The sequence below is a fragment of the Propithecus coquereli genome, unplaced genomic scaffold (genome assembly GCF_000956105.1).
Source record: "Propithecus coquereli isolate 6110/MARCELLA unplaced genomic scaffold, Pcoq_1.0 Scaffold227, whole genome shotgun sequence".
Taxonomy (NCBI): domain Eukaryota; kingdom Metazoa; phylum Chordata; class Mammalia; order Primates; family Indriidae; genus Propithecus; species Propithecus coquereli.
Genome location: NW_012147808.1, coordinates 1,457,627 through 1,472,723, shown reverse-complemented (window position 1 = coordinate 1,472,723; position 15,097 = coordinate 1,457,627). Strand labels below are relative to the sequence as shown.

Genomic DNA, 15,097 nt, shown 5'->3' with positions numbered 1-15,097 from the left:
GCCCCAGGTCACACAGTTAGCAAGCAGCAGTTAGGACTGACCCTAAAGCTCCGTGCTCCTAACCATCGCACCTCACAATCTCTCGTGGAAATGGTAACTATCTGGACCCACGCCACGGCTGCCCTCCCTCTGTCCATGGTAAACATAACCAAAGGATCATGACATTCCTTCTTGTTGATGTTGAATGGTGCCTCAGAGTCCTTCTTAACACATTGCTTCAGGCAGCCACCACCTTATTGGAAGTGGCCCTTGAGCTGAAACTCCTTTGCTATTCCTGTTGTGAAATACTTAACAGATGCCCATAACCACAGCACCATAAAACATGGGGGCTGAGGCCGGAACACTCCTCTTATCCCCAAAACCCACCCCCCACAAGCTGCTCCTGAAGCCCTCTGGGAGGCAGGCTGGGAGTCAGCAGCTCTGTATTCTAGCCCCAGTTCTACCATTGAGCAAATCGTTGACCCTCCTTGGGCCACAGTTTCCCCATCTGGAAAAGGAGGAGGTAGAATGAGATGATGCCAACTCCAAACTTGTCTCCTTTCTTGGGTTTAGCTTCTGCCCAGAAGTTGGGACTGGGGGAGGCCAGCCTAGAGAGCTGGCAAGAGAGGAGGGCACTCACTCTGACTGGCCGTGTAGACGCTGTCTGCTGCCATGGGGTCTTCTTTCACAGTCTGGGAGCTGGAGGAGAACTCAGGAAGGCAGGGCACAAGGGAGCCCAGCACCAGAACGAAGCACAAGGCTGCCACCTGGCAGGGAGAGAGTGGCGTCGGTCAGGGGCAAGGAGGAGCTGCAGCCCTGAACCCCCTCAATGCTCCTCCCCCAAACCAATGGGTACAAACATCTCAGTATTTTTCCAAGAAACCAGAGAGAAGGGGTCTGAGTGAATTGCTCACAGGCTGGAGGAATTGGGAAAGGAAGAACGGGGTAGGTGGGGCTGGGACCTGGGAGTGGGACATGTCACCATGTCACATGCTCAGCAGGAGGAGCTGAGAGCCAGGGAGCGCACACTACCCCCGTCCACATCCTGGTCCTGCCACTCGGCGCTGGAGGATTTCAGAGGGCCGGGGAAGTGCTGAGCCAGGTGACAACAGGATGGATGTTTCCAGGGGAGGATGGAAGAGGGCCTGGCAGAGGCCTGAGCACAGCCTGGGCACCCTCTGGATTTCTAGGGGTTTGCTCAGCCTTTTTGCTGCCATCCATTCCAGAAAGAGCTCGTCCGTTCTTCCCTGAGTCTCCCCAAGCCCTTCACTCTACAGGGCCTGTGGAAGCCACCTCCTCACGGGACCTGCCTTGCCATCCCCTAGCTGGTTCACTGGAATCACCTTCACACCCACACCGAGTTAACTGGTCAGGGAAGGTGGCCTTGCAGAGGGCTCCATGGGCTCAGAGAAGGCGGCTGGGGTCTGCCTGGGCCAGCCCACCGGGCACTGGGAGGGTTTACCCCAGTGACGCTGCCCACGACGTCACCAACCCCTCAGAGCTCTGCCCATCCCCTGAAAAGCCAGCCTAGGGAAGAGCTGTCCTTCTGTGGGCCTGTAGTGGACAGAGGCACCTACCATGAGGCAGGTCCCTGTCTGGGTGGCTGCCATCTTGTAGGGTCTGGAGATCTTGTTGGTGACCAGAGTCTGGAGTTTCTGCAGCTGCTGGAGCAGGGTCCTGAGGAGGGCACAGTGGTCACCCGGCAGGCTCTGACCCGGCAGGCATCTCTGCCTCCTGGAGCTCTCCCGGGGAGCGGGGGCACCTGGGCTGGCTCCAGACTCAGTCTCCACACCAGGTGCCCATCAAGACAAGAAAGGTCATCTCCGCTCAGCTCCTCACAGTGTGGCTCGTGGTGGATAGCCGGGTCACCCTATGGACGCTCAGGGGTGCCCTGTGATGCTCCTGGCCTATGTGGGGGGTTGGAGGAGGGAAGGCCTGTCCCCACCGGGGCTGAGGACAGCCTTCTTTCCCTTACCCTGCACCAGCCACAGAGACATTGACCTTCCCTCCTGGGCACCCCACAACACCCTGGGCTGACAGGAAGGACCTGTTGGGCACAGTGCCTGGTATGTAGTGAGGGTCCAGTAGAGGGTAGCTATTGTCTTTGTTAATATAATTAGCGTTTTTGCTTTTATTTCAGCACCTGCAACACTTAGTTTATTTATAGATTTCCATGTCAGTCTCCTTCACTAACTGTTGTCTCCCTCATGGTGAGGACTGGGTCTCACCCAGTGTGGAATCCTCTGGGTGCACATGGAGGGGTGTTCGGCACATGCTTGGTGGGCAAATGTTTAATCACCTCTCTCCACCCAGCAGGCCGGCGGGGGTTGCAGTTCCCAGAATGTACAGCAGGTGGCAAAATAGCTCCAAGGGCTTGGCTCTATTTGGAGTCAGAAAAGAATCCCAGCCAGAATTAGAGGGGCGAGATTTGGGGGGTGTCAGGTGGGATTCTCCAGGCCAATCAAGGGACAGAGGAGTGGCTGGATGCCGCTGGAGAAGCTGGGGGAGAAGAAGGAAGGAAAGAAAGAAAAAGTCTTGTGTTGGGCACCTGCTACATACTAGGCTGTTGTCTATGTTACTGTAATTAATCCCAGCAAATAATTCTTAAAGACCTACCATGGGCTGATGGCTGGGCACTCCCAAGAATTCAGAATAATAATAATAGTAATAAAAGAAGAATAAAAGCTAACACGAATTGCACATTCTTAAGCGCCAGGCACCATGCTGGGTTCTTAGCGGGCACTATCTCATTAAATCCTCACATTAATCCTACAGCATCATGCTTCGGGGCCAGGAGAGGTTTCACAATTTCCCCATGGCACAAAAATGGCAGAGCAGGGCAGGAGCCCAGAGCTGTGATGTGATTTTACGTAGCTGCTACATGCCAGGCACTGTGCTGGTCTGTCTACACTAATATTTCTTAAACTTAATTGTGCATGTGAATCTCCCAAGGATCTTGTTAAAATGCAGTTTCCAGCTCAGTTAGTCTGGAGAGTCCTGAAATTCTGCATTTCTAACAGGCTCCCAGGTGATGCTGGTGTTGCCTGACTGGGGAACTGGCTTTGAGTAGCAAGGATCTACACCAGTGGTTCTCAAACTAGGGAGCATCTGAATTACCCGGAGAGCTTATTAAAACACAGATTGCTGGCCGGGCGTGGTGGCTCAGGCCTGTAATCCTAGCACTCTGGGAGGCCGAGGCGGGCGGATCGTCTGAGCTCAGGAGTTCAAGACCCCCCCTGAGCAAGAGCGAGACCCCATCTCTACTGAAAAAATAGAAAGAAATTAGCTGGACAACTAAAAAAATATATATATATATAAAATTAGCCAGGCATGGTGGTGTGTGCCTGTAGTCCCAGCTACTCGGGAGGCTGAGGCAGGAGGATTGCTTGAGCCCAGGAGTTTGAGGTTGCTGTGAGCTAGGCTGACGCCACGGCACTCTAGCTCAGGCAAGAGAGTGAGACTTTGTCTCAAAAAACAAACAAACAAACAAACAAAAAACCCCACAGATTGCTGGGCACCACCCCCTGGAGCTTCTGACTCAGTAGACCTGGCTTGGGACCAGCAATTGGTATTTCTAATATTCCCAGGGGATGCTAGCGCTGCGGGTCTGAGGAGCACACTTTGGAAATGTCTGCTGTATACGCACTTATGCAGCTCTCCGGCCCTGTCAGGTGTCTGGAGTTATGCACAGGGGAGGAGAAATGGGAATGCAGGGAGGGGCAGGACAGAGGCCCCAGGCCACAGAGACTATTTCTGGGGTCCTTGTCATCCTAAACTTGGTTCTCTCTCTTTTCTCCTTCCTCCCAGAGCCACGCGTGGGCTGCAGAAGGGCAGGGGCCAGGCGGAATGCAGGCGGCACCACACACCTGTTGGCATTCTCCAGCGTCTCCACCTTCTTCCACAGCTCGTTGTTCTCTGATGTAAACGTCTCCACCCTGCAGGGGCCAAGCAGGCGCAGGCTCAGGGGCAGCCCCCCGGTCTTGCTACGGTCCTCAGCCCAGCCCACCACCATCCCACTCCCTGTGCCCCTTGCCTCTCGTGCCCGATGAGCGAGGACGGGGGAGGGCAGGTCAGCGGAGGCAGTGGGGCTCAGGCCCCCCACCCTCCTGGGATCCTTACTTTTTTTCTAGACACTCCACATACTCCTTCTTCTTACGGCGGCTCTCCTGGGCCGAGATCTAGAAGAGGAGGCCCCCAAACAAGGGTTACCACTGCCGCGTATCCACTTCCTGCCCCCCAATCTCAGGGCTGGCATCGTCAGGGGAGCAGAGGCCTCCACCCCCCAGGGGAGCCCTCCAAAGCCCCAGGGCCAGGGCTGGGGGCTGGCTCAGGTTTTACCTTGTTCTTGATTTTTCTCCGGACCCTCTTCAAGGCCTTCTCCTCGGCTTTGGTGAGGGGGAGTTTCGTAGGGATGGGGTAGCCCTCAGCGATCAGGGTGCGCTTCTCCTCCTCTGTCAGGAGCAGTGGCCCTGATGTCCCCTGTAATTTCTGCAGGATGTAGGACATGGTAGTTAGGGACTGGACAGCCCTGGGTTCAAACGCAAGCTCTGCCACGTGCTAGCTAGCTGGCCTGGGCAAGGTGCTCAACTCTCTGAGCCTCAGTTTCCTTATCTGAACAGGGGTCGGGCCTGAGTTAAACCCAGGAACGAGTATCAAGTGCTAGGATGGTGCTGGGGGCCCCGTATGTCACTCAGTCCACTGTTCGGGGGGCTCCCTGGATCCCCTCCCCCGAGTCCACAGCCTCCAAGCTCACTTGTCCAGGGCTCTCTAAACAGCACCCCCTCAGGCCCCACCTTATAATCTTGACTTGGGAGGCTCCACGCACGCCCCAGAGTGGAGGGCCCAGCTCCATGCTTCCCGGGGGGTTCTGGGCCTCCTGAGCACTGCTCCCCAAACAGTGCTTTTGGGAGGCAGTCTGGAAACCACCTGGGGGCCAGGGAGGTCAAGTCCTAGTTCTGGTTCTGTAACAGTGTGGGCTTGGGCAGGCCTCTCCGGCCTCATCTCTCTACCTCAGCTTCCTGTTCACCGTGAGGCGGGATGAAAAGATTCTCCTTTCCATCTGCCAGGCAGGTTCCTCTCTGAATTCTGATGGGGTCAGGGGGATCGGGCTTGGGACTCCCCAGACCTTCCCCACTGGTCAATGTGCTGGGGCAGATGTATTCAGCCCACCCCCGGATCCTTACGTGGGGGGCAGTGAGGAGGGGGGAGGTGGAGATGGCCGTGGAGGAGCGGGCCATGGGCCGGACAGGGCTGGAGGGGGGCAGAGAGCGGGGACTCTGGGAGCCGTCGCTGTCGCTGCCGTGGCTGCTGGGGGGCGTTGGAGGCATCTGCACCAAGTCCTCTGGGGAGAGCGGGAGAAACCAGGTTAGCAGGGTGGCACCCCAGGTCTGCTCTGACATTGTGAGTTCAGCTCGGCATGGGCTTGCAGCAGCCCTGACCCTGTGGGACACGGACTGCCAGGTCCTCGGCCTCAGCTGTAACATCAGGAGCCGCTCTGTGGTGTCAGAGAGACAGGTGACGGCCCAGAAGCCGATTCCTGCCCTGTCGCTGACACCACGGAGGTCTGGCTCCTTTGAGTCTGGTCCTTGACATGGCCACCATAACCACCCCAGGTTTCCATGTCCAATTTCAGGGTAACAGGACAACAGGCACTGGGACTTCAGCAGACCAGCAAGGAGCCCAGCTCCCCCCCTCATGCTGTCCCCTCTGTGGCCATGGCATCAGGAAGACTGCAGGTGTCAGGGAGAGGTGCCAGAGAGGCCCAGGCAGAGCCAAGGACCAAGAGCCTAGATGCTGGGAGAGCTCCGGACAGCTCAGAATGCCCAGATCATTCCACTTGTGGAGACCTGGAACTCCACCGCACCACAGCGCAGGGCTGAGCTCGGAGGAGGAACCACTGCCTCCTTCCAGACTCGCACAACGTTGCCTCCTGGAGGAGTCCTCTCTCCCTCCTGTGACACTTATCTGCCTCTTACGGATGCCACGCTGTAAAGAGCACCGGACTTGGAGTCAGGGAGACCTGAGGTCAAGTCCTGACTGTAGCACCTCCCAACTCAGTGGCCTTAGTTATGTTTACCTAACCTCTGTGAAACGACTCCCAGCTCAGGGCTGCAAGGATGCAAGGAGCTAATGAACCTGCTTTAGGCACAAGGGTACTCCGCAATGTAAAGTGTGTTAACATGAGTCTCTTTCTCCCTTGTGTGTGTCCTTGTGTGCACCTCCAGGGTGAAACTTTGGCCTTATTCTCTTTCTAAACCTTGTGGTACTTAGCCTAGAGCTTGATACACAGTAGATGCTTAATCAGTGTTTGATGAATTAATGAGTTGGCACTGGAAAGATTCTATTGACTCTTTCTCTTTCTGGCCAACTCTGAGAAGCTTCCTCTGTCCCCTTCTTCCCTGTCTGGTCCGGGGATGTGCTCCCAAGACTCCCTGGGGATCTGCCCTGTGCACATCCATATCACTGCTGTGTGATTGGTGGTTTGTCTGTGACCCTCAATATTCTGTGATCTACCTGGGTACAGGGACTGTCCTCTCTCTGATTTCCCAGTGCCTGGGACTGGGAGATGCCACCCAGTGGACTCTCGGATGGATGGATGGATGATGGGTGGCTCTAGAGTGGGCTTCGGTGTGTGAGTAGGTGGAAGGATTAGCAGAGAGGGTACAGGGTGTTGGTCATAGCGATGGCAGTGGCAGACTGGATAAGAAGGGGACTGGAAGGAGAGGAGCACGGATGGACGGAGAGTGGGTAGGGGGAGGAGAGGATAATCTGGGGAGAGGTGATGGTGTCAAGGGACAGGGCTGGGCTGGACCAAGGAAGTAGGGATGCTGTCTGCCCAACTCTGGGGGTAGGAGGTAAGAACCCCTCCCCTGGACACACTTACCTGGTGTCACTTTGAGGAACTGGTTCACCTCCTGGGGTTCTGCTTTGATCACTGGCAGCTGAGTCATCTCTCCTGGGGCCTGAGGAAGAGACAGGTCCAGCTCCGTCAGCTGCCCCCGGGACTGTCCCTCCCATGCTGTCCATCCACCTCCCTCCCTAAGGCTGGTGGTCCGCCCTGCACAGTTGGGGAGGTGGCTGGGCTCAGGGTACCAGGCACAGCCCCAAGGGAACAGAGGCACGTTCTTGTACTTAGAGAAGCCAAGTCACACTTAAGACAATAGTGGCCAAGTAGTCTAGTTCAGACCTAAAGCTCAGAGAAGGAGGCTAGGGCCTCCTGTGGCCTCTGAGGCTAGGGCCACCTCCTTGCTGAAGGTTGAGCCTGCACTGCCTGTGAAGGCCATGCAGGCCTTGGTATGCCGGTTACCATGAGGACGAGAGGTAACGTCTGGCACGTTGTAGCTGTTCAGTGAATGGTGACAACAGTACAGAAGAAGGAGGCATTAACTAGTTGGGGCTCAGAGAAAGCTCCCTGAGTAGATGTCTGAAATGAGTCCTGGAGTAGAACCCAGACAAAGGAGCTTGAAGCAATGAGGGCCCCTAATGGATTTGAAGCAAGGACTGGATGGAGTCAGATTTACATTTTTAACAAACATACATTTCTATTTATTTGTATTCCAACTTGTTGTTCCAGAAAGGACTTTAAGAACATGCATGGCTTTGCACATGTGACTACCAGCACGCATGTGAGTGGTGTTCTCTTTGAGGAAGGCATGGTGTTGGGTGCTGGATTTCGGGACCATCTCTCTGCTCTGGGTCTGCAGCCAGCAGAGAGATCATGATATTGGGGGCGGGACACAGAATCCTGAATTTAGGCCGATGAGTTGGAATCACAGAAGGTTCAAGTTGGCAGGGACCTTGGGGATTCCCTGGTCTATATCCCAGCTCAGCCCTCAAGTGACAGCCGAGGGGCGTGCAGTGCAGAATGGTGGGTTGCACAGGTCATTGTTGACAATGTCAACTCCAGGCACTCCCAGTGCCTTCCACTGGGAGTCCTGACCTCACTAGAGTGGAAAGTGTGGGCTTCACGGTCTAGCAGGCTGAGTCTGGAAGGCAGTTCAATTGTTTCTGACAGTGATTTGGGGCAAATTGCTTAACCCCTTGAACTTGAGCCTCGGTTTCCTTTTCTGAAGCCCATACCCAGCCTCCATGCCCCAGCTATTGCTGTTGTCATGCAGTCCCTTTCTGCTTCAGCAAGGCCTGAGGAGTCCCTCAGCTAGTCTTGGAGATGGTCTCGAAAGATGCTGTGTATTTGCTGCCAACTCTTGGTCACTGGCAGGGCAGGGAGGGGCTGACTCTTCTTGCCGTTGGCCACATCCAGTTAGAGCTAGTGAGCTGCATGGCCAGCAGGGGGCAGAGCCAGCCAAGCTCTGACTCCAGGGATGTTTAAATGACCCTCATATCCCAGAATCTTAGAGCTAGAAGCACCTTAGGGGAGTTCATGTGCCCATTTTACAGAGAAGGAAGCTGAGGAAGAAAGGGGGACTGTAACGTGCCCGGAGCACAAATGGGGAACTGAGCTGGGATGCAGGCACGGCCTCTCCTAGGAGCCAGGGGTCTGGGCCTCACAGTTTGGAAGGGTCGTGGATGTATAGCTGAATGCTGTCATCTGTAGATTCATGGAATGGGAAGATTGGCCTGAGAGTGTGGGTTAAAAATATTAATCTTGGCCAGGTGCGGTGGCTCACGCCTGTAATCCTAGCACTCTGGGAGGCCGAGACGGGAGGATCGCTTGAGCTCAGGAGACCAGCCTGAGCAAGATTGAGACCCCGTCTCTACTAAAAATTGGAAAATTAGTTGCATGTGGTGGCGTGTGTCTGTAGTCCCAGCAACTTGGGAGGCTGAGGCAGGAGGATCACTTGAGCCCAGGAGTTGGAGGTTGCAGTGAGCTACGATGATGACGCCACTGCACTCTACCCAGGGTGACAGAGTTAGACTCCGTCTGAACAACAAAAACAACAACAACAAAACAAGGAAACTGAACAACCCTCCTCATTCCCCCCTTCATATTTAAAAATATTTATATATTAATCTCATGAATGTAAACAATTGAAATATAGCACAATTTTTGTATTTCCATGTTCGTCTTTCTTTTTTAAAATCCTGGAGCTTTGAGAAAAGTGGCCTGGGCTGTCTCCGCTTCTGAGACCCTGACCCGGCTCCTGATGGCTGTCCAGCCCTGCCAGGCTCCCTGAAAGCTTCCTTCTGCACACAGTGGGGCCTCAGCTTACTCTAAGGGTGCTGTGGCTTGTGCCCGTTGTAGGATGGTGAAGGGGTGGGCAGCGGGGTAGGCAGAGGCCTGGGCTGGAGTTGCCACCCTCAGTCCTGAGGTTCACCTTTCCCCCTGCTCACAGAGCCCTGGGGGCACAAGGACTTGGGCACCTTTTCCCACAGACCCCCCAGGCCTACCCACCCCCAGTGCCTTCAAACAGTCCCCAGGCTCACCTGGTGGGGGATGGGCAGCCTGGAGAGGGGACTGAGGCCCAGCAGCGGGGTAGCGGCCATGGCGGCAGCAGCAGCCATGGCTGAGGAGGTGGCCAGAGGATCCACAGACAGCTCCGGGCTCTGCTCCTGCTTCACCATGATGGAGCACAGTTTGTGTCCCAGCGCCCACGCTCCATGTTCCACGTCTGGGGGAAGGGGGCAGGACTCAGGTTCGGGGACTCCCAGGGTGGAGGGCTCAGTCCCACTCCTGATCCCTGGAAGCTGCTCTGGACTGGTTTGGAGATGCTAGATATACCAGGAGGTAGATAGGAAAGTTGGGGTGGGGGACACGCACGGAGTAAGAGGGTGGGGTGGGCTAGGCCAGAAGAGATGGGGGCATCCTCTTCATTCAGCAGCTTACAGAATGGGCTTGGACACCAGACCTGGACCCTTCTTGATTGGCTGTGTGACTTTAGGCAAGTTGCTTAACCTCTCTGAGCCTTAGCATCTTCATCTGTAAAATGGGGAAAGGAACGGGATGTAGCTAATAGGAAGGTTTTGAGGATTAAATCGTATCGTGCACATGAGACACTTAACACAGTGCCTGATGAGAAGTGAATGTTGTTTTTTTTTTTTGAGACAGAGTCTCGCTTTTGTTGCCTGGGCTAGAGTGAATGCCGTGGCATCAGCCTAGCTCACAGCAACCTCAAACACCTGGGCTCAGGTGATCCTCCTGCCTCAGCCTCCCGAGTAGCTGGGACTACAGGCATGCGCCACCATGCCTGGCTAATTTTTTCTATATATTTTTAGTTGTCCAATTAATTTTTCTTTCTATTTTTAGTAGAGACGGGGTCTTGCTCTTGCTCAGGCTGGTCTCGAACTCCTGTGCTCAAATGATCCGCCCGCCTCAGCCTCCCAGAGTGCTAGGATTACAGGCGTGAGCCACCGCGCCCGGCCGAAAGAAATGTTGTTAATACAATTATTGTTATTCAGGAAACATTTGCTGAGCATGTCCTAGGTGCTGGGGATCTAGCAAGAGTCACAAGCAGGTTAGTGCAGTTGGAATGCAAAGGGAAGTGGAAGACGGGGTCAGAGAGGCCAGGGGGTGGTTCAGCTTTTGAGGCTGGGTTCAGAGCTGTTACTTCACCCTAGAGGTGATGGGGAGCCACTGAAGAGTTTTTGGCATGCTCACATTTATAATTTTAAAAAAGATCGCTCTGTCCTCATGTGGGGCCTGGACTGGCTGCAGGCAAGATGGAGGTAGGGAGACCTGCAGGAGGTGTTGAAATCATCTGGACATGAGAAGATGAGGCGTAAAGGCAGTGGCAGTTTCCATAGAGAGGAGGGAATTTACTAGAGACAATTTAAAAGGAAGCATCCACAGGACCTGGTGACTGGGGGCATGTAGGGGGTGGGAGGGGAGGAGTAGGAGGTGAGGCTCATATTTGCAGGGGGCAGAGTCCACCTCCTGTCCATGTAATGGGCCTCCTGGCCTCACCTGCGCAGCAGGGCTGGCAGGCATCACCCCTTTTCCTGATGGGCGCCCACAGTCCTCCACCCAAGTCAGCCCTGCTCACGGTGGTCTCAGTGCCTGGCAGCCAGAGAAGCAGCAGGAAGACAGGACTGTGGGAGCCAGCATGCAGGGGAAGGGCTGGAGGGGCCCGTTGTGGGTGGGGAGAGGGGTCAGCAGCTGTCCGATCCCACCTCAGAGGCTGGGCCCCACCCAGCTGGGAGCCTGAATGCCCCAGCTTTGGGCCACAGGCTGCCCCTGGGCTCCAGGAATACCCACAATCTTCCCAAATTACAGGGCCAGGCAGCTGGCCTCCGGGAAGCTGCCCCCTGCAAAGGGCCACAGACAAATTGCTTTAAAAATAGACTTGGGGTGGCTGAGGAGTTGCTGGGCAAGCCCAGCAGGGGTGGACGGAGAACCTGCAACTCGAGGGAGTCTACACCACACCCCTGCCCTTCCTCCAGCTGGGGCCTTCAGATACTTGACTGAAGCCAGGGCATAGTGGGAAGCTGGGACCTCGGCAGCCACTTAACCCCCAGAAGGTGTCCCTGCCCCCATGGGGAGGGGGAAGGTACAAAGGCCTGTCTTTGCCCCTGGGGAATCTCAAAGACCCTCAGAAGCAGCTCACACATCTTGCGCTGAGCACAGCACTAAGCCCTTGACACACATGAGCTCGTGTGTTCCTCCCAACAACGCTATGGGGCAGGTCCTGTCTTTCTCCCCATTTAATAGAGGAGAAAATTAAAACACTCACTCAAGACCATTGTCCTCTGGAGGGAAAAGGAATAAGAATGGCATTCATTGTTCTTGCCACTCATAGTATTAATAGGACTTTTATGTGCACAATGAAAACAGTCAATAATTATGGACATATATTATGTGCTGGCACCGAGCTGGGTACTTTACATATATTTTTTTAAATCCTGACCAGAACTCTCAATGTACATATTGTGTTCATTTTATAATTGAGGAAACAGAGGCCCAGAGAGGTTAAGCAACTTGCCCAAGACCACCCAGCCTCCAGTGGAGGCACCAGGATGCACACCAAAGCCTGGTTGGGTTCCCAGCCCAATAGCCCAAATGCCCCTTGAGGCTGGCCATCATGGTGGTGGCAGGTTGTGCCACTGAGAATCAGGGGGCTTGCTCTTATGTCCCTGTTGTGCATTCTACTGTGTGTCTGACCTAGACAACTCAGCTTTTGTGAAGTATCAATTCTCTTTTTGGTCAGATGGGGATTATGATAACAGGGATTCCTGCCTTACCTGTTGAGAAATAGATGTGATAATTCACACGAAGGCAATTTATAGACTAGAGAGTGCTACTGAAATGTTTATTGTTATCCTCATTTGCAGATGAAAATACCGAGACTCAAAGAGGTTAAGAGCTGTGTCTGTGATCAACTAGCCAAAAATAGTGGCACCAAGATCACCTGTATTTGAGGAAATGCCCAAAGGGACCACTTCTAGGTGGGGACTGGTGTGGTCTCCAATGCTGATTACCTGAGAGGAAGGACTCCGGGGGGCCCTTTGCTTTAAAGGGCAGAGTTGGAGGAGAGGGGAGCTTTAGAGAACCCCACCTTCAGGAATAAAGGTAGGGCACAGGAATCTCTCCCAGGTGGCATCTCGGAGGACATCACAGTGTGAGGAGGCGGTAAGATTCTAGAGTCTTTGTAACTTGTCCACGTTTGTTATTTAATCCCCCCCACCATTTCTTCAGAGTCAGTGGTTCTCAAACCTGAGCCTGTGTCAGAATCACCTGGAAGGCTGGGCCCTACCCACAGGGTTCTGATTTAGCGCCATCTGGGGGAGACCTGAGAATGCGCATTCCTAACAAGTCCCCAGGTGATGCTGCGGAACCACATTTTGTGCACCTCTGCCCTAAGTCAGTGGTTAAGAAACCCTTTTGAGAAGGGCCCACGTGGGTTTGATTTGAGAGAGAGCAGAAAGGCATGAGCAGCACCCTCTGAGCGGGCTTTGTGGGTGGCTCCTCTGGGAGCTTCTCAGGTGCCCACTCTTGTCGCTCCTAAGCCTCCTCCCTCCTGGGCTTGTGCTGCCCCTGGGCCCTCCCGCCACTTACCTTGGGTGGTGTCCTCCATCTTGATGGGCGCAAGGGGGCTCTGAGGTGCCGAGTCGCCGCTCAGGGAGTAGCTGTGCTCAGCCTGGATGCCTGGCATAGGGGAGTCCAGTTCCATGTCCAGCAGAGGGCTCTTCTCATCCAGCACAGGGTCATCAAAGAAACTGCTGAACAGGTCGTTGGAGAAGTCCTCCATGTTTTCCGCAAAGTGGTCCAGGTGCTCGGGAAAGTGCTAGTGGGGAAGAGGGAGGGAAAGAGGGGAGTCAGCTTAGCTTGGGAAGGGGGTGAGGCACAGCTGCGGTGGTACCCCACCCCTGCCACCACCACCACTGTCCCCGCGACCTCCCATCACCGTCCCACCACCATTGATACCACTGCTTTCATCACCAACCTCCCCGCCACCAATGCCACCAACACCAGCTCTTCTCATTTCTGTCACTGCCATCACCACCGTCATCACATTTCCTCCCCACCATCTCCACCGTCACCATCGGTGCCCTCAAGGGTGAGCTGTGGATCGGGTCAGACCCCCTGGACCAGGCAACAGGACCCTGGGCTCTGTGCCCTTGGTCAAATCACTGACACTGCTTGAATCTGTTTCTATTTCCTTCAGAGACTGGTGTGAAAACCAAGTAAAAGAACAATTTGTGTCTGTGCCAGCAAGTTTATTCCAAAGGCGACATAAGTGACTTTTGTGTTATCTTTTGCTGGGACGTGGGGAGGGAGTGATGCAGGGTGGTGGGATTCGTGAGGCCTCAGCCCCCTCATCAGCGCGGTCCCATCTGTCCTCATGCCTGCAGTGTCCCCCCCTTCCTGAGCCATTCTTTATACAGAGAGATTAGGCTCTGGAGCCACATTACTTAGGTTCGAATCCTGGCCTTGATACTTCTGGCTATGACTCAGTGCTGTTCAAACTGTGGGTGGTGACTCATTAATGGGTTGTGAAATCAATTTAGTGGGTCACGACCAGAATTTAAGTAAAAATAAAACAGAAGAAAACCGAGTAGAAAATATCAGAGTGCACTGCACATAGTGAAGTTAAATACCTGGTGAATTTTTTTATCTCGGTTATGTGTATGCGTGCACACGCATGCGCGTACTTGGTAATAAAGTAACATATATTTCTTAGAAACCAAAAAGTGTGAAAAATCTGGGTCTCCATGATCTTGGGAAAGTTAACCTCTCTGTTTCATTCTTTCTTCTGTATAGTGGAGCTGATAACAGTTCCTATCTGCTAAGATTGTTGTGAGGATTAAACAAGTTAATGCATGTAAAGCACTTAGAACAGTCCCTGGCCCATAGTAATTATTCAACAAACATTATTGCTTATCATTAATAAAGCACCCCAGTAGCTGACATATAGTAGTTGTTTGTGAGTTATTTTTTTCCCTCTGAAGAATTATAAATGTGTGAAGAACTGTGATCATTATTCATTCATTATTTATTGAAAGAGTGAGTTTGCTGGTGAGCTGGAAGAGATGGGGTGGGATGGGGGTTGCTTAGACCCTGGAGCCCCACCTGGTGAGTGATTAAGGACTGGCTTTGGGGATTGGCTCAGGGTCTGGAGTTGTTAGCCCTTTCTGGCCTGGAATCTCAGGACCTGTCCCAATCTAGACAGGGTGAGCAGAGAAATCTTCCGTTTGAAAATAAGGTTTGGGGGCTGGGCGCAGTGGCTCACGCCTGTAATCCTAGCTCTCTGGGAGGCTGAGGCGGGCGGATTGTTTGAGCTCAGGAGTTCGAAACCAGCCTGAGCAAGAGCGAGACCCCGTCTGTACTAAAAATAAAAAGAAATTAATCGGACAACTAAAAATATATAGAAAAAATTAGCCGGGCATGGTGGTGCATGCCTGTAGTCCCAGCTACTCGGGAGGCTGAGGCAGGAGGATCGCTTGAGCCCAGGAGTTTGAGGTTGCTGTGAGCTAGGATGACGCCACGACACTCTAGCCTGGGCAACATAGTGAGACTCTGTCTCAAAAAAAAAACAGAAGAAAGAAAGAAAATAAGATTTGGGGTCACATGAGTCTGTCACATGGAGCAGGGAATGAGCACAAGCTCTCTAGTTGCATAGATTGCTTTCGACTCCTAGCTTCATTCTTTGTTGAGTTACTTAACTTCTCTATGCCTCAGTTTTCTCATCCGTAAGGGGGAAATAACAATTCCTACCTCATAGTG

General features: G+C 53.7%; 1 protein-coding gene across 1 annotated transcript in view; it reads right to left on the bottom strand.

Moving 5' to 3' along the window:
• Positions 1–15,097, bottom strand: part of CREB3L1 (cAMP responsive element binding protein 3-like 1) — a 35,946-nt gene that overhangs the window by 2,775 nt on the left and 18,074 nt on the right. The window contains exons 2-10 of the mRNA XM_012645225.1: positions 12,929–13,157; positions 9,364–9,548; positions 6,863–6,941; positions 5,163–5,320; positions 4,318–4,467; positions 4,099–4,157; positions 3,846–3,914; positions 1,557–1,656; positions 620–746 (exon numbers count right to left, since the gene is read on the bottom strand). Coding sequence (XP_012500679.1) covers positions 620–746; positions 1,557–1,656; positions 3,846–3,914; positions 4,099–4,157; positions 4,318–4,467; positions 5,163–5,320; positions 6,863–6,941; positions 9,364–9,548; positions 12,929–13,157 — 1,156 coding nt within the window. The remainder of the gene's footprint in view (positions 1–619; positions 747–1,556; positions 1,657–3,845; positions 3,915–4,098; positions 4,158–4,317; positions 4,468–5,162; positions 5,321–6,862; positions 6,942–9,363; positions 9,549–12,928; positions 13,158–15,097) is intronic.